Raw genomic sequence first — 25,700 nt, forward strand, 5'->3', positions numbered from 1 at the left:
TCACTACTGCTCCAGACAAACACCCCACCACACTTCCCCCTCCCTCTTGTCCTCTGGGGATTCCCATGCAAGAAGCTTTACAAGGCTTCAGAACAGCACTGGACCCAAGCAGCTGCCCAGCTGCAGAGCATTATGCTGGAGTGCATATCCATAACACCTTGCTCAGTATCTGCCAGGGTCAGGACAGAAAGCTCACAGCATCTGGTGACAAAGCCAATGGCCTTGTGCTGGCCAGGTACCCACTGAGAAGTGTTAATTTGTTTGAGAGCTTAATTTCTAGGATCCACATGAGGCACCTCTGACTGACTTGGCTGAGGTAGCATTATAGTCCAGATGGGTTTTCCTGGACTCTTTCCTCTTATCCACTTGGAGATGTCATGGAAGACTTTGTGTACATCTTTGTGTACTTTGTCTCAGTATCTTTCCAGGCTCACAGCAGCCAGGCCAAAGCCACTCTCCATATCCTCAGTGCTGCAGAGCTCTACAAGGTAACTTCAGGGCTGCCCAGACACATCCCCTACCCAGGGAGTTGTTGGCACCATGCAGGAGACACAACCTGCTGAAAGGAGCTGGTGACACATGCAGCCCATGATCTGCATAGCTGGCAGGTGACTTTGCAGCATGTCTGATGTGTCCAGACAGCACTGGATTGTTTGTGCAGCAGCAGTTCTGCTTCCTGGAAATAACACACTTGCTACACAAACAACCACTTCTGCTTGTGAAATTCCAGACACTAAGGACGTGAGTGCAGAGCACAGGGATGCTCATGGTGGGGATAGAGTCACATGTCTCCTCTAAAGCAAGCCCAACTTTTGCAAACACATGAAAGTGTGAAAGTTTTCCCCAAAATAGTTTCAACCTGCCCTGCAGCTCTCCCAACCACCCCGCTGGCAAAATGGAGCAGGAGAACAGCTGCCTTTGGTGAATGTACAGCTCCTCTGAGCTGCCTAGGGTAACCTGGCTGTGGATGTGCCACTTCTGGGTCCTTGGACTAAGTTCTGTGCCATGAAGACAAAGATTCCTTCATAGAGTCTCTGAGACTGGGTGGAAGACAGAGCTGGTAGTCTGTCCAGAGTGTCTTCAGGGAGAAGTTAAAATCTTTCAATTCACTGAGTGATATGTAGCTGGCCTAACTCACCATCACAGTGCCCAGCCATCCTGCTGCTTGTCTTCCAAACCCTCCTTTGGTGGACAGCACTGCACATCCTCTGTCAGATGTGGGGCATTTTTCAGACACTGCATCACCCAGAATGCCTGTGCTCAGCTGAGGGCTTTGATCTGAATTCCAGCACTTCTCAAAGGTGTTTAACAAATCACTACAAAAGGCTGCTCACCAAGCACATCCACCCAACAGCTCACACCTCAGGCAGCTGCAGCCTTCAGGGACAGGACCAAGCAGGAGATTCAATCCCTATTACATGTATGTAGAAATGAGAGACCCTGGAGATCATCCAGGAAATCTGTGACAGGGCAAGAAATCAAACTGAGACCTTCACATGTACCAACTAAACAAGCTTTCCCAAACCACTCAGTCTGGAACCTTCCTCCTCTATTGCCAGGTACCAACAGATCCTGGTGTTTATCCATGCTGTGGAGATGGGGGAGGTGGGGCCCCACAGGTGGGCAGAGGTGCCCAGCATTATCTCTTTAAACAGCAGGAGCAGGAATGATGGGCAGACATATTCTGCTTGTGACATGATCACCTTCCTGAATAAAACCTTGGTAACAGCAAGTTCTGTGCAGGCCACGAAGGCACTGCTTTCAAAGCTGTGCCCATTTAAAAGAAGGAGAGGAATTACTCTGTTCTCACATTAGACCGAACCTGCCCTAAATCTATTTAACATATGAGCATATGTAGGAAATGCCTGCCATAAAGTCAAAAGGTTTATGGTGAGCAGGGAAAGAAATAAGTCCACATATGGCTCAAAGTGGCAATAAAACATTAAAACCCTGATTCACTGGTTTAGATGCTCACATATGAGCACTTCAGAAAGGAACCCTGGGGCATTAAAGCAACTACTGAAACAGGCTGTTCTCAGCACAAAGGTCCCTTGCACATCCTATACTTTATTTAGGGTTGGTGTTCATCTCCCCTGTTCTTCCTAGACTTTGGGAAGCCAGTTCTTCATGTCCTCTGGCAGAAAAACATCCCAATGCCACCTCAGAACTGCAGTTTAAATCACCACCACGTGGGATAAATCAGTCCCAAAGCTCCAAACATCAGGGAGCTGCACCTTAATAATGTTTCCCCAGAGAAGCCTTGCAGCAGCAAAAGCAGCTTTCAGCAGAGGAAAAGGCCTGCAGTTGGAACTGTATAACCTACGTGTTTCATGCCTGAATCCGGCACAGAGAGCAAGCAGCACCCTCAGCAACCTCATCAAACTTTTCTGTTTGGCTGCAGGAAGGAAAATTTCCCCTTTCTTTCCAGTGTGTGAGCTACCTGTCCTTCCCTGGGACTATCCTTACACAAGTAAGCCTGCACTGGAGCACGTGGCTGGGCACGCTGCCCACAGAGCCCTCGCTGGCACCACGGAGCCTGGAAAGCAGCAATTGTTCTTGGCCCAGGGCTTCATCCCGGGGCTCAGACTCACAGCCAGCTTTGTTCAGAGCACCTGGGGGTTTGATATTAGCCAGTGCAGGTTTTCAGGTACCTGCCATGTGAGAGACCTCATTTTGTCCTAGAGTGAACAATGGCTTGGGCTCCCTTCCTTGGGAGTGCCTTACTGCCACTTGCAGAGTATTACATTTGTATAAAACCTGGCAGAATTCAGCAAAGTGCTTGAGAACTTGTGGAAAATGGACCAAATTCTAAAAAACATTTCCATTGTTTGAAAGGCAGAACAAATAAGAAATTCACAAATTAGTTTTTTTATCTATTTTTAAATTTCACCTCTAAATATTTTTTCATTTTTTTTCATTGGAGGAGGGTATCTTCTCCACAAAAAAAATAATTTCAAAGGTAACTAATAATATACTGAGGGGTCCAAAACCAAGCAGTATCAGAAAACCCACTCTTCTGTCTTCTTAATACTGACAGTTTATTTCTGTGGGAATGCACATCTACATATGGATTTATTTTCATTAGGACACATCAGACATGAAATATTTAAAGACAAACAAAAGAATAAAGCACAGGTTTGGCCCTTTTTTGTTTCCCTAGAGTGAAGGAAGTCTGGTTTATTAGTGATTCAGCTGATGAATATTAGGAACACCTGCTGGTACCTTTCATGTCCTGTGAGGAGGAGAAGGGCCCTTCCCAGGTATTAAAGGATGAGGTTAAAACAACACACTGTTAGTGGCAGAACTTTCCATCAAATTGTTTGACTCCTTTTTGAGACAGCTATTAGAAAAAACAAAAAACGTGAGGATGTGGGCAATCTAAATTATACCACATTTCCCTCTTCAGATAATCAGCTTTCACTTTCTCAGCGTGTCTGAGGCTATAAATGCTTATTCATCCATAAATTCTAAAGGCGAACACAACTGGCAAGTACATCACTCCTGCTGTGAAAAGACAAACCAGCAGAGGACAGAGAGGAGGAGGAACCCATGGATTTACCTGTGGGTTTCTGCATCCGATCAGTCCCTCAGTTCCTGGGGCAGAAGAGGGTGTGCTCTGTTTTTTCCAAAACAAGATAGTGAAACCGGTGTCATGCCCAGCACTGATGTAGTCTGGTTTTTTGAAAAGACTCTTTACCTTGGCTGTTCCAGGAAATTACATTTTCAAGACAATATAGTTACAGTGATAGCCCAAAAAGTGGGCAGAAATCCAGATTTTAAAAATCCCTTTCCTGGCAAGTCATCCTCTAGCAATCAGAGTGCTTAAACTGTCAGCAGACATCCTCAGAGTTACCTCGTGAGAGATGAAATCAAGACATCAGCCCTTCTCAAAACCATTTCAGAGGCAGCTCCCAGGGGCTACTCAACATATTTCCTTGTACCATTTATCATTATTTTGGTTTATAAACTGAAATCATCTATAGCAGAACTATAAAATGTGGAGACAGTCCAGTTTATAGGTAACTATTATCAACAGAGTTTTCTCTGCAATGGAATGGAAGAGTTATTCCTTAGACCTACATCAAAACTAGAGGCTGTAACAGGTATGACCAATAGGGCTTGGAGTCAATGTTATAGCAGCACAAACTTGCTGAGGCAAGGCTTCAGGAAAGACTTGGCTGCACTGGTCCACATGGAAAGGCAATTTCCGCTCTCCAGGGCTCCCATTCTGGTTTTGAACAGGAGGTTTGTGTTAATTGACATAAGTGCTGCATGACCAAAGTATTCAGAAGAGACAGAACTAAATTGTACAGATCAGCACAAGTGATTTAAGCTCAAGAAGAGTGAGGATGTCCAAAAACTCAAATTCAAGAGCATAAAAATCAGAAATTGGTTCCATTTTTGCAGCTACATTGGTTGTTCAGGACACGAAGGCGGTCTCTCCTTTCCTGACAGCGTGCTGCATCCTCCTCAGGACAAGACAGGAAGGAAGGAGACTCCTACAGTTCTCCTGCAGCAGCCTCTCCAGAGGCTTCCTCTCCATCTCTGGAGCTCAGCGAGTGCCTCGGAGCAGTCGCAGCAACGCAGCGCTGCCTCGCGCCCACGGGCACACAGAGCCCATCACAGCTATGTGCTCCTGCCAAACTGAACTGAGCAGCAGCCCCTGTGTGTGTGACAAAACTTCCCCTTGTCCCATGCCAGCCTCCCTGGTTCCACACCAAGTAGCAGCCAGTCTTAGTCATAAAAATGTCCTTTTCTTTCTTTAAACCGCAGAGACCACAAAATCCCCACCCGCAGGTGTGGGTTGGGACAAGCCTCCACCTTGACCCAATCTATGCTGTGCTTCCAGAGGCAGTGCCTGAGCCAGTCCAAATCTTCCAAAGGCCCATTTCTTGGTAGCCAGCTGCTTCCTCTCCCTTCACATTTAACAGACCCCTGAGAGAAAACCCCACCTTCCCCCCCCCCAGCCCTGCTGCTACAGCTTCAGGCAGAACCCCCCTCCTCCCCATGGGGAGGGGGACAAGCTGACCTCAGCCCCTTTCTGCCTTCCACTATCCTTCCAGTGCCACTGGCTGCAGCTCAGGGCACAGTTTGCCCAGGTATGGAGTGGCAGCTCCCAGGCAGCACTTCTGTGATGCTATGGACACCCACCATAGGAGAACAGAGAAGAACAGGAAAAGGAAGCAACCAGAAAATCCACCAGCCAAGGCAGACTTTAGGAGCTAGAAAAGTTCCTTTCAAAATACAAGAGAAAAAGCATGGATCCTCATTTACGTTTTCCTTCCTTGATTCATCTTCAGGCCTGTGGTTTTTAGGGATGTTGAGCCCTCACCACCCCAGCCCAGCCCGTGCTTACCTGAGGGGTATTCGGATGGCAATGATTCTGTCGATGGCGATAGCAAGGAGGCTGAAGATGGAGCTCTGCGTCAAGACCAGGACAAAGCAGGCAATGAAAAGGCAGCCATAGAAGAAGGCACAGAAGCCAGTGCTGATGGTGATGGCAAAGGGGATTGCCAGCACCCCCACAGCAATGTCAGCAGCAGCCAGGGACACCACGAAATAGTTGGTGACGTTCTGCAGGTTGCTGTTCAGATAGACGGCCCAGCAGACCAGGATGTTGCCCAGGATGGCCAGCACGGCGATGATCAGTTCCAGGATGATGTAGGCTATGTCTGAGAGGAAGTCGTCCTTCCCATGTACTAGCATGGTGAGAACAACCAGGCCCAAAGCTCAGCGTTCATATCTGCAGAGCACTGAACAGCCAGGACCCCTCAAAGCTGCCTGGGCTCCGTGGAGGGCTCGGCTGCCAGCCCAGGAAGGCTGCTCACGCACACATTTTTCTCCCCAAAGCTGTTCAAAGACTTCACAGTAGATGGTGTCAAGAAAAATAGCCCAGGGTTTGCCAGCTCCAGCAAAGTGGATTAACCAGGTGCAGAATAGTTCAGACTCCAGCAGACAAACAGACAGGAGACTCTCCCTTGGGGACAGACAGTGCTCCCCAAGCCTCAGAGTCCAGCAGGCAGCGCAGCACGGCAGCTGTACTGTACAGCAGTGCAACATTGGCTGCGTTGCTTTGTTTCCTGTTGACAGTCCCTCTTCTAGTCATGGCTTCCTGTCATCTCCATACCATAGCAACATCCTCTGGTCCTCTTTTTCACCTTTTCCCACCAGGACTTGGGAAATATTCTCTTCAGCTGAAGCAAACATTAAACTTCTTCACTTGCAGTTTCCTCTAAAAAGAAAAGAAAACAGCAACCACATACACTAAGTAATCAGCTCTATGGAAGAGATGGAGAGAGCCAAATCTCATTAAAGTGGCACATTAAATTGATAACGGATATTACACAGACCTCAAAGAATACATTATTGGCAAAATTCTCACATTTGTCTATCCTGAAAGCTGCGGGGCCAAACCCAAGTTCAGGAAGGCAGCATTTCGCAGTGGTGATGAGAAACAAGGGACGTTTTGTTTTTGAGGCTACCAACTGAGCTGGCACTTCAGCAGCTGCTCCACAGCCCGCCCTGAAACACGAGAGCCCCACTAATTATGTCCTGGCAAGTGCTGAGGCTGCACAGAGGAAAGGTGGAGGAGCCTTTCACACACACCTGTCTCCCTCTGATGGCAAACACTGGGTTTGAGCCATCACGTGCTGCCCACCCTCACGTGCTTTGCCACAAAACTGCTGCAGCAGTACCCTGCTCTGCAAGGACATGAGCCCTCATTTGCAGGGCAGCTACACCCCTCTGGGGCCACACCTGTCTGGCCTCCATGTATCCAGGCACCGGAACAAGATCCATGGCAGGGAGAAGCTGTTCAAGCTGTTCAGACAGGGACATCTTTGAGGACACTCCTGATGACCATGCACAGTCTTTGCAAGGCTCTCTGCAGGCTCCCCTCCTGCAACTCCATTATTTTTGTTCATGTAAATCTGTATCTTATAAGCAAACCATTTGTTCATTATACCTGCACTGTCCAGAGTGTTTGTTGCATCCAGGACAGCATCATCCTTCACCTACAACCACCAGGCCCACCAAAACACATCTCTCCCAGAAATACACACAGAGGCACAGTGCCAGTGCCCTGAGTGCAGCTCAGGGCTGCATTTGAGTTCCTGCAGTGTCCTGCACACAGCTCTGGGGCTAAAGCTGCTTGTGAGGAAACAATCCAGCAGCTGCATTTCATAGGAGCAGATACACATCACCTGCACACCCTTGCAGGTCACCTCGTACCTCTGCTTCAGATACGGGTGCACTTCACCACAGTTTCAGCTAAAAATACAGAAGGAAGAACACAGTTGCCTGAGCTTTGTGCCACAGTCAAGAGATAATTGCTTGCTGTCCTCGCCTGTCACTTCCAGAGTGGGTTGCAAACCTTATTTAGCAAGCTTTAGCAATAATATTTTCTCATTAATTTAAGAAACAGCTTGATACATCAGAGGGTTAGGAGAGAGAGAAACACAGCACTAACTGATAAATCACCGAGCTCAGTTTTGGATGGAACATGAACCTCCAAAACACAAGGTTTTTGAGCCCCATCCACAGGTGATCTGGCGTGGTCTCACCCATCAGGGTTTGATGCCTTCACAGTTCACTCTGTTTTCAAGTCAGAAACCTAATTTCTCAGGATAAAATAAAAGGGTAAAGACAGTGATAATAAAAGAAAATATGATTAACTTGTGATTCACATCTGATCTCAGGAATATAATCTAATTTTAGACCTTTCATTGATTTAGAGCTCTATTGCTAATGCTGCATTTGAAAGGAAAGTGAATGATTCTTGGTGGTTTGGACATGCTTCAAAACCCTTGCTTTTCTCTACCTTTAGCTATCTTGTTTCTGTGTTTTGTTTGGTTTTAGTGGAAGAAATCAACAGAAGATATCAGTGTGTGATCTAGCTATTAAGAGGAAGATAAAGATCATCCATTTAATGTTTTTTAAAGAAGAAAAACCCCAAGAAGTCTCTATATTGTCTGTGCTCCTACAGCAAAACCTTTGGTTTTTCAGTGGCTTCCTAAAGATGGCTTTTACTTTCTTGGATTTCAGGGATGTCACTGATATGCCCCTGCAAGCATCTGCTTGTCCATTACAAATCCCAACAGGTTTGTTTCAAAGCAGCGATGCTGAAACCTCACCCTCTAGCCCAGCTTCTAGGGAAGAGGATTAGAATGAATATAAGAGAGAAGTAAAGAAGCTCTGGAGGCAGAGAGAACAGAAGGGGCAGGATGAGAAATAAACAATGCTTTGTGCATGTGTGTGAGCAAGAAGGGAGGAAAAAAAGACAGGAAAAAGCTGGTAGGAGGAGAAAAACAACCTAACAAAGGAAACAGTGGGCAAAACAAGCTCCTAAGGGGGGGTGGGGGTGGGGGGGATGAAGGACATGGCTCAGACTGAGGTGGGTGTGAGCCCCCAAGAGCCTCAGCAGGACAGAGTGGGAGAACACACCTCCCACAGCCTCACACCTCACCATGCAGGACAACAGCGCATCAAACTCCAGTGCCAGGCCAAGTTTAGAAAAAAAGAACAAATTACTCTGACATACTTGGGCCCAAACTACTGCTAAACCACTATAATTCCCCTACAAGCTCCTCTGAGATGGAGTCAGAAGAACTGAGGGAAGCCCTGTTTGGGAGGAGCCAGCCTGAGAACTGGGCACCTTAATCCTGATGCTCAGAGGATTTACCTACAGTCCTGCTATGCCATCATGTTCACAGCCCATACACCTCAGTGAAGAGGATGAAAGCAAAATTTCTGGATATTCTTCCCCATTTGAGAGCTCCTTTCAGTAGGATCACAAATCCACACTACTCCTAGATGCATTTTTTTAACCTGACTCTGGCTCATCTCAAACTCCAGCAGGACATGAAGGAAAGTTACAAACTTCACTGTGGAACTTCTGCACATACCAATGGCTCAGCACAAAGTTGAAATTTCCTACACCTCTGCCTGAACCTGAAAAAGAACAGTGCTGGAACCTGAAGTTTAATGGCTACATCACACACTGTTCTCTGACACAACAGAAAGCTTTTAACCTTCTACATTGACTCTTTCATGGCCTCATGTTGAATTTGAATTTTTTATCTCTGGATTTGTCTCTTGCTTCCATCTCTCTACACAAACAGTGGCCTGATTCTTCCTCCCAAGCCCCAGTCATTTATTCTGAAGCAATTGGAATGTTATGTCCAGAAAAGGACAGCATGTCCTTCCACCCTCTGCTCTCAGATGGGCCGGAAAACACTCGCAGTACTGCAGAGCCAGCACATCTCAGGGGAGAAATGGCTGGAGCTGAGCAGGTGTCCCAGCCACGACAAAACAACATTTTGTCTCTGCTTCAGCGCCGCTGAGTAGCCACTGACATTAGAAAAACCAATTATTGGCCACACAAGCCCAACCTCATCTGCTGCTGCCAGAATGTGCCACAGCCCAGGAGGGTTCATGTTCAACCCGAGCTCACCCACCTCTCCTCATTCCTCTCTCACAGTGTCAGCTGCTGTAGTGCTCACCTGACATAACAAATCTCCATTTCAGGAGTATGAGCAACGTGCTTTAAAACAAGAACAGGCTCAGTCTTTCTGCTTATACAGCTAGAAATTCACTGCACAGGGACAAAATGAAATAGAGACCACCCAGAGAAGATGACGTAGATCCAGAGGCAAAATTAAATTTATTGTAGAATTGTCTACTTCATGCAAGACCCAAAGGCTCAGCAATCAGGTTTAATAAGAAAAAATTAATTAACAACCTGCTTTACTCACTGGGGAAGTATATATTTAACATCTCAGGCCCCTGAGGGATCAGCATGGCAAGCTTCTTGAAACTTAAGAATAATAACCTGTATCATCCAACAGGCTGGACAGCTACAATTAGTATTTCTTCATAAGCCCTTGTTTTATTTTGTTAATTCCTTCTTGATACCCCGGGCTATGTTCCGGCCTTTCCCCCATTATTAAATAAACCTTTTTTGTCATTCACAAACCTGTAGACCTGCTGCTCTGTTCGTTTGTAGTGACTTGGAACACTCTGTTCTCTCTCATATTTCAGTCCCAATGAGAAACTCCTCCTTGAAAATTCAATAAAGCATCTGCACAACACGTTCCCATGAAGCAATTCACCAGCAGAGCCTAAGCAAGCTTTAGTTCGGCATCTCCAGTTGGCTTTGGACCGGGGTGCTGCCCCTTCTCTCTCCTGAGTGCCAAAAGCATCGGGCTGAGCCCTTGGCCACTGCTTGGTTCAAATCACCCACCTCAGACAAGCTCAGCTGCTGCTCTTGGCCCCAGCAGGCTGAGTCCATCCTGCTCTGGGAGGTTTGGGCTGCCCAGGCTCTGTCAGCTGGTACAGAGCAGACGCACCTCTGTGCCTGCCAGGCTCACAGTGCCTGTGACACTTCAGCTTGACAGCTCCTCTCACCTATTAGCAAAAACTCCAGATGATCAGCAGCCCTCGGGGCACCCAAGACAGTCTGTGGGCACGTAGGTGACAGACTGCAGCTTCCCCGGGCCCCAGAGGGGGTGGTTTCTGTGTCTGCTCTAGGATGGGGCAGGAGAGGCAGCAGGCAGCTTAAGGGGGCCAGGGGGGTGTTCATCAGGGCTCATTCCACAGATCACAATCTTGCACCTCCTTCTGACATGACCCTTCCCAGGTACCAGCCACATGCAGATTACCTAATTCCCTTAGGGAAAGTCCTTGAATTCACACATGGCCCCAAGCAGAAAAATTGGTGCTGCTAAATCATTTGTTTCCTACCTTCCAAAGCCTGGAGGGGGAGATGCTTGTCAGTTTTTATCCTCTCTTTGAAATCCCTTCAGCTCAAAGAGAATCTCCCTATCTTTTAAATCAAAGACTCCAAGAAATCTTGTCTCTCCCCACCACTTCAGAGGATCAAGTCAATAAACGAGCCAATGTGCTCACAGGCAGAACACAAATTTGCAAAACAACCCGGGCTGTAAAACATAATGAAAACAGGTGTCCTTTGGGGAGCACGATAGGGAAGGCAGCAGGAGCACTTCTCAGTGCTGCTCAAGAGTTTCCTTTCTGCAGTTCACTATTTTATGAACACTTCATGTAGAGCAGCTCCCGGCTCCCTGAGTGCTCACTCACAGCTGTGGGAGCATCCCCAGCCCTGCCTCCCATGGAAAGATGAAGAGCAGTGGCTGGGTGGGGCAGGAAAGAGGAGGAAGGAGGCATCACCCACCTAACCAAGACATACATTTTCTGATTCCTCTCTTTGCTTTATTATTGGCTGCTGCCTAAATGATCTTTTAGGTCATCTGCTTACAGTAATAGGAGGAAATTAAATATTAATAATAGACTATTTCCCTCTAGACTGCTCTTTGTTAACAAAGGATACAAGTGAAACAAAGCAGGCAAAATTATCAGCACACCATGGTCTTGGTTTTCAGGTACCTGGAGCACTTGCACTTTCCCTCAGCCCTCCCTGGAGGCCCTTGCACGCCTGCCTGCATGGACACCATTGCAAGTGCAGAACATGGGCAGGTGTGGAGATTTTTGTTCTATCAAGGGACTCCACATGCCTGTCTGACCCTTCCAGGCACCATTTCAGATTTTATCCAAAATATCATCTGAGCCACTGATGGTTTGACTGCAAAAATGCAAGGCCAAGGATTTTTGGAAACACAGACTTTGTCTCCTCTTGGGAAGTGAAGTCTGCTGTAATACAAACCTACAATGGAGTAACAAGCTTTCTGGATAGGCTTTGCAAGTTCTCCTGAAATAATAAGTAAAATGAGAGCTTGAGCTTTGCTAAATTTGGTGTAATCCCCTCTTACAGGAAAGCAACAGCTCTCCAAGACTTAAAACCTTCCCTCCACACACTTGTGAAAGGCAGAAGAAATGGCTCTTCAGAGACCTGTACTATGCCTGAACTTTATCTATCAGTTTAAAAATGGGAAAGAGGGGCAACAATTCTGTTTTACATTTCCATCCCTGCTGCAGTCCAGGCCAAGAAAGGAGGCTGTACTCCAGCAACAAGCATGGTGAACCTGGATGTAAAGTCTTGACTGATTTACCAGAGACACCCAGACTGCTGCATCAGTGACAGCAAAAAACAACAGTGACAAAACCAAAAACACCCTGCCAGCCTGTCCTGTGCCTCTCTTCTCCTCCTGTTTATGCCCATTAGGAAAAAAACTAAAAAACAAAACTACCCCAAAAGTGAAATCCCACTGGACAACAAGCAAGATGGACTGGCTGACAGGAATGGCAAATCCCAAACCAATATTGCAGCTTTGCCTCCTGCCCTCCAAGTGCTAGAAGTGGATTAATTTTTATTGTGGTAGCGGAAGATTAGAACAGAACACATTTGACCATATTTTTTTCCTAAGTGGATGTTATAAATGTTTAAAAGCAAGGAAAAAAACCTCACAGTAATTATTCCAATTCTAATGGTCACAAAAAGCCAAGGAGGGCAAAACTAAGTAAGGATGAATGACCAGCAGTTAAATAAGCCAGACCAAACAAACAGAAGGGAAAACAGCTCCCCTGTCAAGTCACCAAAGTCTCGCTGGGCAGCAGGCATCAGGATATATTGCCAAAAGACACCAAAATATTGGATTTTTTAGCAAATTTTTTGTACTCAGGACAGCGGATGTTCATTTATCTATGCGGCGTTTCTAAAAAAAAAAAAATAGAGCATTTGGATAGGCTTTCATAAGGCAGACAAGTAAAAAAGCATAATTAAAACCATGTACCATGGCCAGAAACAAGTTACTACTGCCAATATCATCCACAATGTCTCTGAGGAGCCAGTTTTCCTTTCCTGTGTGAGGGAAGAACTCAAAGGCAAACTCTGCCTCCTCACAGCCCTACTAAAGCCAGCTGTGTTCATACGAGGAGCATTTCCTTCAAGCACAAAATAAGAGAAATGATGAAACAATATAAAGAAGAGGTGACCCACTGAGGAATACAGGCAAGGGAAGAATTTACTCTGAAGATATTTATCATATTGCTGATGTATCCATTCTGGTCTATTTTAAAATATTGGAGCAGACTTCTCTCCAGATGTGACTTTGCCTCTCGTTTCTGTATGAAGTTTCCAGACAGGCAGTTGAGAATTGGGTACATGTGTTAGTTTTCTTGCATTTTTATCCAGTTATTCCCAAACCCTATTTACCTTCTCTAAGTGCAGGTTATCTCTCCACCATGCCCCGTGATCCCTGCTCCTGCTCCCTCGAGCTGCTCCTGCAGGCTGCCAGCAGTGTTTGCATAAACTGCGATGGTGAAACAAAAACTCACCCCAGAGCAGGTAGAGCCGTTGTAGCAGGTCAACCAACATCCTTCCACAGCAGAAAGAATGTAACTCTTACTGTCTCTCTCCAGGTACCTTAAAATGGTTCCCCAGCTGTCCTTCCCTATCCTGATGAAAGCATTGTAGGACACTGCTCATCCCAAAAGCAGGCAAAAGCCACAATAACACATTTTCTGTCCCTTGAGTTTGTTTCCAGCAACTTTCCCTCATCCATTTTGTAAGGCACTCTGACTGCTAATGCTTACTTGCTCAGTGTCAGCCTCACCATCCTGTCCGTGCTGCTGTCGCAGCCTCAGAGCTATTGAAGACATTTTCAGGACTCTGCCACCCTCTGTGGATAAGGAGTCGATGCTCTGATGATGCCCCCAGGCCGCATGCCCTCACTTTGTCATTGCCTCTCCTTTGCTGTGTCTTGCACCACGCTGCTGTCACCCTCGTGAGGTGACCACTGTCACAGCCGGCCACACTCACACTGGACGTACTCAAAGGGACTGGGTTTTCCCCAAGTCCTTGATTATAATGCGATTTATTAAGAACTTTCCAACGGCACTGTTACTGATGCAGAGTGTCAGTGTGGTGCTGTGAGGACTCCTAAGTCCTTCTGTCGTTTCCCCAGCCCTGAGCTGCGGTCAGAGCACATCCGCCCCAGCGCACCCCGCACCTCTCCCGCTTCCTGCTCCGGCGGCTCCGGCCGGCGCCGCCGCTGGGCTGGGGCAGAGCACAGCGCTGCTGGGGAAATGACACTTCTCACCAGTGGGTTCTGTCCTTCTGCCTCGAACCATCACACTGGAGAACCGGCAGCCGCTCATAAATCACTTCAGGAAACATTTTCCTGCATTTGCTGGGTGTTCATGAGCTGCTGCTCGAGAGGAGAGGAGAGGAGAGGAGAGGAGAGGAGAGGAGAGGAGAGGAGAGGAGAGGAGAGGAGAGGAGAGGAGAGGAGAGGAGAGGAGAGGAGAGGAGAGGAGAGGAGAGGAGAGGAGAGGAGAGGAGAGGAGAGGAGAGGAGAGGAGAGGAGAGGAGAGGAGGAGAGAGGAGAGAGCAGCTATCAGGACCACACCACAGCAGGGATCCCTCCACCAGCCTCGGCAAGTGGCCTTTCTGTCCTGTGAAAACTTTAGATGTTTTACAGTCTCTGCACAACAAGACATCATAGAAAAAGTCCATCTGTAAAGAAACCTGTAATCGTTTCTCAAATGCATGACAACCATGATCCTCACACCTTGCCAAACGAGGATAAACCAAAAAAGACCCCCAAGGCAAATTCCTTAGGGACTGTGACACTTGACTCCAAACACAAAAGATGTTAGTCAGGCAGAGATGGATCCGGGGAAGCTCTCAGAACAGATACCCCAAGCCTTTAGGATGGTTCCTCCCAGGTGGACTGCGTCCATCTCTAGCCTGCTGTAATCATACTGCTGGGCTGTAGGGTGGCTACGTGGAGGAAAAGGAAGGTTTCCCTTTAGGAATGTGGTAGGAAAGTTAACAAGAACCCAAAATTAATCATAATGGTCAAGCAAAGTTTGCATCAACATTGCATAAGACACAGGATGACATAAAAGAAAGTATTAATGTTTTTCAGGTGTTTGACAAAGTTAGGTGCCTCAGTTTTAAAAGGCCTGCATTTTGGGATTATCAGGAACAGTCCCAGATAATCCCTGACTAGGCAGCCATCAGCAAGGGTCATTTTTTTTTGCCAAAATCCAGGCTGCAGAACATTTTACAAACTTTTAAAATGTCAGTGTGCCTCCCCACACATGCTCCAGGAGCTGTAATGGTGCTGGTGCCAGCCCAGGTCAGTCTGATGTGATTTTCCACCATCCCATTGAACCTGGGCACTGATCTGTGGATTGGACGTATGTGGAAACTGCAATTATTCAAATCACTTTCAATCACGTGCCTCTCTTCTGAAGATTTTAGTAAAAAGCTGCATACCTCTTAGCTATCTTTTATCCAAGGGAATGTTTCCTATGGAAAATCCCAGTCTGTGCCCAAGTACATGGATCTCATACTGAAACCAAAGTTGTTACTATCAGAGAATACGACATTTAACCACCCACTTCCCTTAAGTCCTTAAGCTCAACAGCTGATTCATACCAGGATCTGACAATCCTGTTCTATTGGGGAAAACTCAATTACCAAAATGATAGGGCTGTTTGTGGAGGACTTTCCCAGTACAAGAAGGGGAATTTGCATAAGAGGCCAATGTTAGAGAACAGGCAGAGAGAGCAGAAACATTTGTGCTGCCCTAGCTAGAAAAAAATAGGGGGTAGGGGGGGAAGGGGAGACAAGAAGCAAGAGGAGAACACGACAGCGCAAACCCAAACCAAAACATCTCCAACAAAGCAATGCCAGGGGAAAAACAGAGGAGACTCTGAGGTCTGAATGCTAAATGAGGGAACTTCAAACAGGGAAAACTGCAAAGCTCACCATTCCCGAAGGGATGCACTAAAAGCTTGCACTCGGCTCCGCTCAGCAGCGTTCCTGCCCCGGCCGGGTGAGGGGCTGCCCTGCCCGGGGGATGCTCGGACGGGACCCCGCGGCTCGGGCTGGCTTCCAGAGGCTCCAGCAGCCAAGCCCCCCGGGGAGCTGCGGAACGAGGGCCACGGCAGGAGCTGGGAGCACAAGCAGCGGGCACAGGGACACAGGGAATGCCGTACCGCAGCCTGCCGCAGATGGAACAGCCCCAGGCTGCAAGGACTAGCATGCCGGTGCCTTCCCCCCTGGAACTGGGAGCAATCACAAATGCTAATCGACACACAGACAGCAGCCCAGCATGTCACCCGTCACGTCTCCAAAGCTCCAGGAAAACCCCCCTTTCCTCTGCTCGTATCACAGAGGGACAGGAAGATTCCCTCGCCCCGGCATGCCTTTCCCTCCCCCTGGCTCTGGCTCAAATCATCCCTGCAAGAAGTTTCCCTCCCTGCTAACTCCTCCATTGTCTCAGATGCATTGTTTGCAAATGTTCCCTAAAAATGCTTTGTAAAGTATTCTTTATTCCTGTTTCAAGTCTTTCCACATCCCTGTGTAACACCTGGACTTTATCTTGTTACCTGTCAGATAGTGATAAACCTACTACATGCAACCCCTGACTTACCATCTAAGATAAATACAATTTGTCTTGTAGCTGTCATTTCTTTTCAAACCCTGTCTTCCACAGCTGCCTTTGTAGTGGTAATAAAATTACTTTATTTGGGCTTGAAATGTGTAACTTTTAAAGAAATAAAAATGTAAAAATCCCCATCGGCAAGAGCCCCAGGACCCAGGCTGAGGAATGAAAGAGATCACACCCTTACCCACTCACATTTACCAAATACCTGCATTTGGTGAAGTGCTTTGAAACACTCTGCTGATTGTCTGTGGGTTGCCCACTGTGATCAGGATGAAGAATGAGTTAGAGCAAAGGAGGTTTAAGCTGGACATCAGGGTATTTCCTGCACACCAGGAAAGTGAGGAGTCTCCACTGCTGGTCTTTAGGAGCAGGATGGAGAAAGATGTCAGGAATGGCAAATCCATAGCTGATCCTGCCTTTGGACAGAGGTCTGGATTAGATGACCTCCAAGTGTCTCCTAAGGATATTTTCCATAATTGAGAATTGTATGTGCCATCTGTCCATTCTCATCTACAGACATCTAGTGCAGGAAAAAAAAAGAAAAAAAAAAAAGAAGAGTGCAATACGACCAATAATTATCTCTGATACAGATGCAACCTTTAAAGGGAGAGGCATCTTGTGACTACAGAAGGAACTGAAGCCTCCAGAGGTTAAATCACCGTCTGTGTATCTGCCCAGACCCTCCTGCCCTCCCAAGGCAGAATGCTGCCAGTTCTTCACCCTTAACAGTCCAACTCTCAATATTCAACCACAAAAGCATCTCGTTCAGTGGCAGCTTCCTCAGCATTTTTGAAATGAGCAGAGAGGCAAGGAACTGGTGCTGTTTTGTTCAAGTAGCTTTACCAAGGCTGTTCAGGTGCACTGTGCAAAACCTGAAGACAGTCCATGGAGCAACCAAACCTTCTGGTCCTGAATACCAGATATCCTGATAAAGGGAACAACCCTCCATTGACTTGTGAGGATCTTCTCTGATTCCTTGAAACACGGCTCAAGATCTCTTTCCTGGTTTTCACTTTAGAGTCCAACCAAAAAGATGTTTAATAGCCCATCTCCATTTTCAGATGGAAATCACACAATAAAGAGCAACCTTGGGAGTTAATCACAATCCAGATCAAATGAGAAAATGAACAAGCAGAGCCAGAATCTGTTTGAGCTGAAGACAATGACAAACTTTGCAGGACACCAAGAGAGATGTTGGCACCAGCCTTTGGATGGAGAACACCTCACTCCCAGCTGGGCAGAACTCAGAGACTTTCCCCAGTCTGTGCCTTGTCCCACCTCGTGTGGGCAGAAATGTCAAACCCCAGTGAAGAGCTGAAGCGCGGTGAAAATGGTGAGAAATCTGTGAAACCTTAAACATCCTGTACAGACAAGAAATCATGCAGCCATCAGTCAGCCAGGAAGAAAGGAAGTGGTAAAGGGAGAGGCTTTCCCTCAACACAAGATGGAAATGCAGCCAGGTTCAAAACCAAGGGGGGACCAGACCCTTCTGAGAGACAGGACTGAAATGAAGAGTAAAGATTCCCCCAAACCTTCTGCAGGGCTGAGCTTTTCCCAGTGGTTCTCAAGAGAATTAAGCACACAGCCCTACATGACATCCACCGTTGAAGATTAAACAAAAAAGATGAAGAGCTTTCAAAAGTTGATTGTATTCAAATGCAATAGCAGCAGCAGCCCTTATGGAAACACCCTATTAAAATACCAGCAAAAACAGAAATGCAAACATGGGAGACCTGGCAGAGGCTTTCCAGCTCAGGCCTTTAGTGCCTTTTGCACCCACTAATGGAAGGACAGAGGCTAAAAACATCATTATTGGGCCAGCATCCCTTGACCTGGTACAGGGTGATGCTGATTCTATTTTTTACGTGTAAAAGTACATATGGAAGGACACAGATTATATACACGTGAAAATTACGAATGTACCACATGGCCACCATTTAAAAGGAGACCTGCTTGCCTTTTTTTTTCACACCCTGCAACAGGTCATTTTTATTTTATGTACACAAATACATGTTTGCAGTTTGTACCCACATGTTTTCTCTACAAATTCAGAGGTTCACAGCTTCCCTGGTTAATTCAGAATTCAATCCATTTGCCACATCAGACAGGATTTCGTTTCCACAGGTTTTTCTGGTATGTGATTACATTTATATTGACTTTTTTATTGAGATTCAAAATAAGGTATTTCCTCAACAGACCTAATTCAATTGAAATATTTTTCACATCCTTGCTGGTCATTTTATCCAATCTTTTTCTACCTCACTTGGGCAATATGCTCCAGGGGTGTCTCTGACTGCAGGGGCTGGCCATGCTTTCTCTCTCTCTCTGCTAGTTTCCCTCATGCAGAAGAATGAATTTATCAGTTACTCCAGTTCTTGAGTTACATGTGCCTGAGACCTACAAGCCTGATAAGAAACCTGAAAACAAATACATCCAAAGACAGAGTTATCTAATAGTTGGCCATCTGCTTAGGAAAATCATTTTAAGTAGTTACAGCAATTCTATTAACTATTTACCAAGTGAGTCATGTTGTTCTCTTTAAGTTAACCCTTCCTGTCTCTCGGTGGGCTCAGTGCCCCAGGCGGTTTGGAAGAAGGTGCTCAACCACCTTTCCTCCTTTCAGGCCATGGCAAAGCCTGCAGCCCCCCTGCACTCGAGACCCCCCAAACTCACACTGTCCAGGGCACAGAAGAGCAACAAAGCAGCCGTGACTCAGACCACACAAACCACCATGCAGAAATCTCCTCCCGGGAGCATCCCCGGGGAGGGCACGGCGCACCGGCACGGACACGGCGGGACGGGAGCGCACCTGCTGCCTCAGGCACTCCGGGAGGGCAGGTCAGCCCAGGGCACGGCAAAACCCCGCACCCACATCCTGCAGCTCCGGAGACAGCCCGAGCCTGTCTGCCGGCCTCCAGCTGCCCTGTCCCCCGGCACAGGCCACGGGCCCCTCGGGGACGGGCGGCTCCATCGCGGGGTGCCGGCGCTGAGCGCTCCCGGGCACAGCGGAAGGAGCTCTGCCGAGGAACTTGCAGCGGCTGGGCAGAGATAAGGCAGAGCTGGGGCTTTTGGGGCAAGCAATGGGACGAGACCGCACAGGTTTGAAGCCATCTATTCAGTCCCTGCCCTTTTCCCTTTAACACGACTGTGAAGTGCAGAGAAATCCCCTTTGAAAGCACTACAGAGAAGTTTGCAGGATGAAGGGCGCTCCTCTGGAATCACTATTTTATGATTAAGCACAAATATCTGCTGGAAGGCCGAGGAGGGGTGGGTGCAGGGAGGCAAAGTCCAGCACCTGATGTTTGAGGGAAGATCCGCGGAGCAAACATCTTGGAGCGCGGGGGTGTGTCGAGGGACTGACAGTCGGGAATCAGCACGGAGTGAAAAGCACCGGCTCCACGGGGAAACACCGTCCGAGCCGGGGCAGGAGAAAGCGGTAGCAGGGCAAAATCGCCCCGTCTTGGGGCTGGGCGCTCGGCTGCACCGAGAGGGCAGCGGACGGCCGCTTTTCAAATTCGCGGGACGGGCAGGAGAGGGACCGCGGGACGCCGTGAGGGAAACCGAGCCGCGCACGGCGGCTGCGGGGCCGGGACCGAGCCGCGCTCGGGATGCTCCGGCGGGACGAGCCCCGCAGCCCGCCCCGGCCGGGAGGTCCCGCTCCGCCCCGGGAGCTGCACCCCGGGCCCCCGCCGCCCCTCCCCGCGGGCCCGCCGGCCTCACCCACCTGGCCTCGGGGCGCCGCTCCGCTCCAGCCGCGCCCGGAGCCGTGTGGCGGTGCCGGCGCTGCCCCGCTCCGCTCCCGCCTCCGCGCAGGACGCGGCCGCCGCGGCTCCCCCTGCAGGGCGGCGCGGGGCGGGCGCGGCACCGGCACCGGCAGCGGCACCGGGAACGGCACCGGGAACGGCCCCGGCCCCGCGGGATGGGCGCCCGGCAGCCCCGCAGCTTTACCGGGCGGCCGGCGGCGACCCGGCACCCACACGGACGGCCCGGAGAGCATCCCCGCAGCGGGGCTGCAGAGAGAGCGAACTTACTTGGGAGTCCCGGCTTGTCGTGAGGGACCTGCGAGTGACAGCAGCGCGCTTTGAGCGGACTTGATCTGCATACAATGAAAGGAAAGAAAGGAGAGGAGAGGAAAGGAGAGGAGAGGGAAAAGGGAAGGAAAAGGAGAGGGGAGAGGGCAGAGGGGAGGAGAGGAGAGGAGGGCTTTCTCACTACATTATTTTAAGCATCTACTTCTTTCCAGGCTGGAAAACGCACCCAGCGAGCCGAAGCGTGCAGCTGCAGCACACAGGGCGGGGTGGCCCCGTGCCGTGCTGCGGGGGACACCGGCTCAGGCTGCACTCACAGAGCAGCTTCACTCCCTTCTCTTCCTTAGCAGCTGCCACTGCTACCCACGGAAAGGAACCCTGTGCATTACCACTCTGGAAGTGTTTAAGAGTTCTCTGCAGATACTGACTCTTTGACAGCAGCTCCATTCCCAGCGGGCAGGCGGCAGTGGGTCCCCCAGCACACTCCACATTTCCTGCCGGCGGTGCCCCTGGGGCTGTCCCCGGCCAGCTCCCGCTCCTCCGAAGGACTTGGGGACAGCCGTGACTCATCCCGCAGCAATTTTGAAACAGGGAGAGAACCTCTCAAGAATTTGATCCCACTGGTCTTTGTGGGTATCTTCTAAGTTTTTTAAGTTCTATTTTTCAAGTTTACCTCTTAGCAAGTAAGCAATCTGTGTGTTCCTATTGGGTGGACATTGCAAACAGGAAAAACCACCAGCGTGACTCCACACTTCCCACCAGCTCCACAGCAGGTCCCAGCCTGTGGCAGACTGATCCACCTCAGTGACAGCCAGGCCAGGTCCCTCTGTGCAGGGACTGCTTGTGTCATACAGTGAGGTTTTGCTCCAGGATTCCCCACTCCAAAACATTCCCACATCACTGACACCCAGCACTGCTCACCCTGCCTTCCCTGGCAGCAGCAGCACGAGTGATGCTTCACATCTCCTTGGTGTAACAAGACAGTAGGAAAGAAGGAGCAGAACTGGCACCAGCCCCTTCAGTGCCAACCTCAAAATCTACGAGCACCTAAGCATTAAAAATCCACACTGGCAGCAGCAGCCAGCGCCTGAGCTGCCCTCCCCTCCACTCTTACCCCAGTCAGGAAGGCAGGCTGGTTCACGGGCTGGCTCAGCCAGGCAGCTGGGAACTACAGAGCAGAGTGAAGGCTGCTCCAAACACAATGGGAATCCTCTGGGGAGGAGAAAAAAAAAAAAGTAATTTTTCCCAGGAAGTTACAGAAAAAGCTGGAGTAATTTACCACACAGTAACATGAAATGATTTTAAGGAACACATCCACTGACTAGCCAAGTCAAGAGAAAAAACAAAAGTGGGAGATGAGAAAGTTAGAAGCCTCATCAAAACATGCTGCATAGATGATAGATTTAGAAATGCCACCTGCCTACATGATGTTTACCAGAGCTTTTTAAAAAAATGCTGACACTAGGAATGGGATACTACTCATGTAAAGGCCTCACATCTGCCCTGTACAAGAGGTGGTATTTTCCCACTCCTAGTTGATATTCCATGAAATGTTATGCTGTGCAATTGTTTTTGAACTAGAGGAGCAAGTCAGAATCAGCTGCCTGCCATGCTCTGCTGCATCTGCTCCGTGTTGCTCTTTTCCAGGGCAGTGTTTGCTGTGTTGCAGAGGTTGCCTCAGTCTTTGGCCCAGATCCTCAAAGCCATCCAAATTACTCTCTCCCACTGAAATCAATGAAAGCTGGAAATCAAAATACTTTTAAGGAGCAGGGATGCAGTTTCTAAATATTATTTTGTTCTCGAATACATTAAACATAGCTGTTGCAGTCAACCCTCTTTGCTGAACTGCCAGACTGGTTTATTCCAACCATCTCATCCTCAATATATCACCTCACAAGTCTCCCAAGTCACAAGCATTGATCACCATACCTTTGAAGGACTCCAGAAATGCATCACTGGGTGTTTCTTTTCCCACTTGCAGCTCTTTGATTTTTTTGCTAACTAATTTTAAGAGCATTTGATGTAGACTACATAGATTTTCTTTTAAATCAGCAAGTCATAGAAGATCCGAAACAAATGTCCAAGCACTTTCACAGGACTGGCTGATAAGGGCTCCCTGACCAGCTTCTAAAGCTTCTTAGGAATTGCTTTCCTTCTATAAAAGTGTTCTGCTACCAGAAGCACTGCTTCCTTCCCTCACTGGCCATTCCAGTTTGGATGGTATATCAGATCCCCACTGTCACCTATTGATTGTATCTGTGCAGCTGGGAACTCTGCAGTGATCCAAGATGTTAAAATCAGCATTAACACCTCCCAGAGCAGCGAGGCCAGACCCTCTATGGCTCCTGCATGCTCATTTCTCACTTCTGCACAAGTAACTGTGTTTATAATGAGCAGCTGCTGGTTTATGTCCTATTCAGCAGTTGGATAGGATAACTTCCATTACTATAATAAGATCTGAATAGATCTGTTACCTTTCTTTTGAACTAAAAACCGAATTGGCTTTCTAGTGGTTCTAAGCCATTGTCCTGTCAAGTCTCAGACCATGATTCTTGTGCAGATTCCATGTGCACTGTCCTTACCTCTGGGGACTTCTACCTCCTTTACCAGTGGCCAATGACAGTAAATTGACAGAAAAGAATACAAACAGCTTTTTCATCTTTTCTTTGTTTTTTATAATAAATGCAGGGGTGGCAGCACCAGAGAGTGCAACTTCCCTTGCTCACTCTGGAGAATAAACCAGCATTACTGTGAGCGCTGTGCCCAGGCACAGTTTGAGAAAGGATGACATGAAGAGACAGGCTGAAACCTCCTGGAAACAAAACAGCTTCCAGCAGCCCCCACAGCCATGGTGGGGGGGGATGGGGGGGCTGCCACACGTCCAGAGCCAGCTCTGAGCTGAAAGGAATCCAGGACTGCAAGGACAGGAATTAAATTTTCTGATTCTCCCATGAGCAGCCAAGATAGGCGTTCTCATTCCTGGAAAGCAGAGCTGCAGTGACATCCTGTTCACTGTCTCACTGAACAAGCCAAACTCCTGAGTTTTGGGCAGCTGAAAAGTGGTGATAAGGATATTTGCACTCCTGAGATTTAGCAACTCACCTCAAGCAGTAAACTCGAGAAAGCCTGTGCAGAACAACCCTTGAAATGCTTACTCCAAAAAGGTGAGAGCAAAGTAAATAAAGACCTCATGCTCGAGACCTGTTGAGAAACTCGCCCTTCTCTCTGCTGGCACTGCCCAAGTGACACCTTGGGCACACCAGGGATACCCCTGGAACACAAAACAGACTCAACCAAACACAGCCTGCCACCCTGGGAAGCAGAAAATTGTACCCAGGTACTGAGGCTTCCATGTGGAGGACTGAAAACGATCAGTTTGCCTAGGACAGAATCTGGAAGAATGACTCTTATTTCAAAGAGAAAAATTATTTCTGTCTTTACAAAGAGATTAATGATTTATCAGTTTTGAGGCTCTTCTCTGTCATGAAATTTTTCTTTCTAACGAGACTGAATTATTTAATATGTGCAAAATTACATTTAAGGGATGTGTATTTTGCCAAGAACATCAAACCGAGGGTTGCATTAGCACGCGTGTTCAATTCTGTTAAACAGGACATTTAAAATGGTGTGTTCTGACTTGTACATATCCCATTCCTACAAATACTGCCTGAATCTCCTCAAAAGCAATGAAAGACACCTGTGTTAGTCTAAAAGAAGGGATGAGGGCACAGTTACTCGAGGGATCCAGCAGCAAATCCTTCAACAGTAAAGACAGATCTGTATCTATATTTATTTATATATATATATATATATATATAAAAATCTGTATGTGTGTTTGTATCTATGTGATTATTTCACACACATTGTTCAACATTAAATATTTGACAGCATTTTTTAAATCAACATTGGGAAAAGCTCGATTTTTCTGAAGAGGGTCTCCTTTAACAAAGTTACACATGCAGAGTTGTGCTGGCAATGCCCATAGCTAAAATCATAACGAGGGACACTCCCATGTCAGAGACTGAAACCTTTTTGCACCAACTGTTCAACTCCAGCACAGGAGGAGTTCAGCTTTTACCAAAGGCTTACGGAAAAGAAGCTGAAGTCAAGGTAAGAGCTGCTCTCACAGGGAAATGCAAAGCATATCCCCAACACAGTCTGAGTCCAGCCTGGGTCAGGAATGAAGGAAGGATTTTCAGTAATTTCATGTCAGGAGTTGACTATTCTCCATAAAAGACACTGCCCAAACAGACTGTGGCTTTATTGCTCTCAATGCTATCCAGCATGACAGACTATGAGATGGAATTCAATCTAAATTTAAGCACTCTCTGTAAACTATTAATAGAAGAAAAACTGGTAGCATGAATCATCATGTGGGAGCTGCAGAGCAACAGCTAAAATATAACTTACCTTTACACAATAAATGAACTGTTGAGTTGAAAGGCCCAGCAGAAGTCACTTGACTCTTCTTCTCTTGAACTATTCTCATTTTATTCTGAGGAGCAATGAGAGGGCAACCCTTACACAACTCTACAAAACACACATCGTGCATAACCCACCTTTGTCACAACACAAACTGGAGACAAAAAGTGGCTGCTGACCCTGCCCCCCACCACTCCCTGCTAGGGAAGAGCGTGTGCTGGAAATGTTGGTGCAAAGTGACACAACTTCAGGGGTTTATAGAGTGGAGCTCGTATTCTGGCACCCCATTTCAATGCCAGCCTTACCTCTGGCCAAGAGCAGAAGGGCACCAAACCCTGCTCTGACGTTTTGTCTCTGCCCAGACCAAAGTCCAGCTGTATTCATTCCTCAGAGCAGCCGTTTTGGGGAGGACTCTTTGCAGCTCCTGAACTGCAAAGCTGACAAGGCAAAGCTGTGATTTTGCAGACACAGCCCTGGCCAAGCCCAGTGCAGGCTGTGCCCTGGTGCAGCCAGTGGACTCAGAGTGTGGCCCCACGGAGACACAGCCTTAACTCAACACAGTGGCATTTTGGTGCTCTGTGGGATATTTATTTTTGAAAAATATGATATTGTCAACAGCTCAGTGAAGTTGTCTCCAGACTGTTATGTCTCCTTCTCAAGTTTCTTTCATTTTTAAGAGCTTAACTTTTAGGCTTCTGGCGTGAGGAAAGAGCCTAAAATGGTTTAAGAAAAGGACATAAACAAGGGAGTGAGCTATGCACAGCACTGCAGAGAAGCACAAACAGTGCCCCACACTATAGAATCAATGCAGATGTCTAAGAGCAAAAATACTGTGAAGAGACACTACTGTGTCCAACCCCATTTTCGCAATGAGATT

General features: G+C 47.8%; 1 protein-coding gene across 6 annotated transcripts in view; it reads right to left on the minus strand.

Annotated features, from left to right (window-relative positions):
* Positions 1-22,136, minus strand: part of ADORA2A (adenosine A2a receptor) — a 30,021-nt gene extending 7,885 nt beyond the window's left edge. Inside the window, exons 1-3 of one of the 6 annotated variants that reach the window (XM_038152596.1) lie at positions 20,405-20,796; positions 16,579-16,893; positions 5,357-6,232 (exon numbers count right to left, since the gene is read on the minus strand). In XM_038152596.1, coding sequence (XP_038008524.1) covers positions 5,357-5,706 — 350 coding nt within the window. In that variant the 5' untranslated portion in view covers positions 5,707-6,232; positions 16,579-16,893; positions 20,405-20,796. The other 5 variants (XM_038152598.1, XM_038152595.1, XM_038152600.1 and 2 more) reach the window with 5 other exon arrangements.
* Positions 22,137-25,700: the final 3,564 nt, after the last annotated feature.

Source organism: Motacilla alba, chromosome 15, assembly GCF_015832195.1.
Source record: "Motacilla alba alba isolate MOTALB_02 chromosome 15, Motacilla_alba_V1.0_pri, whole genome shotgun sequence".
Taxonomy (NCBI): Eukaryota; Metazoa; Chordata; class Aves; order Passeriformes; family Motacillidae; genus Motacilla; species Motacilla alba.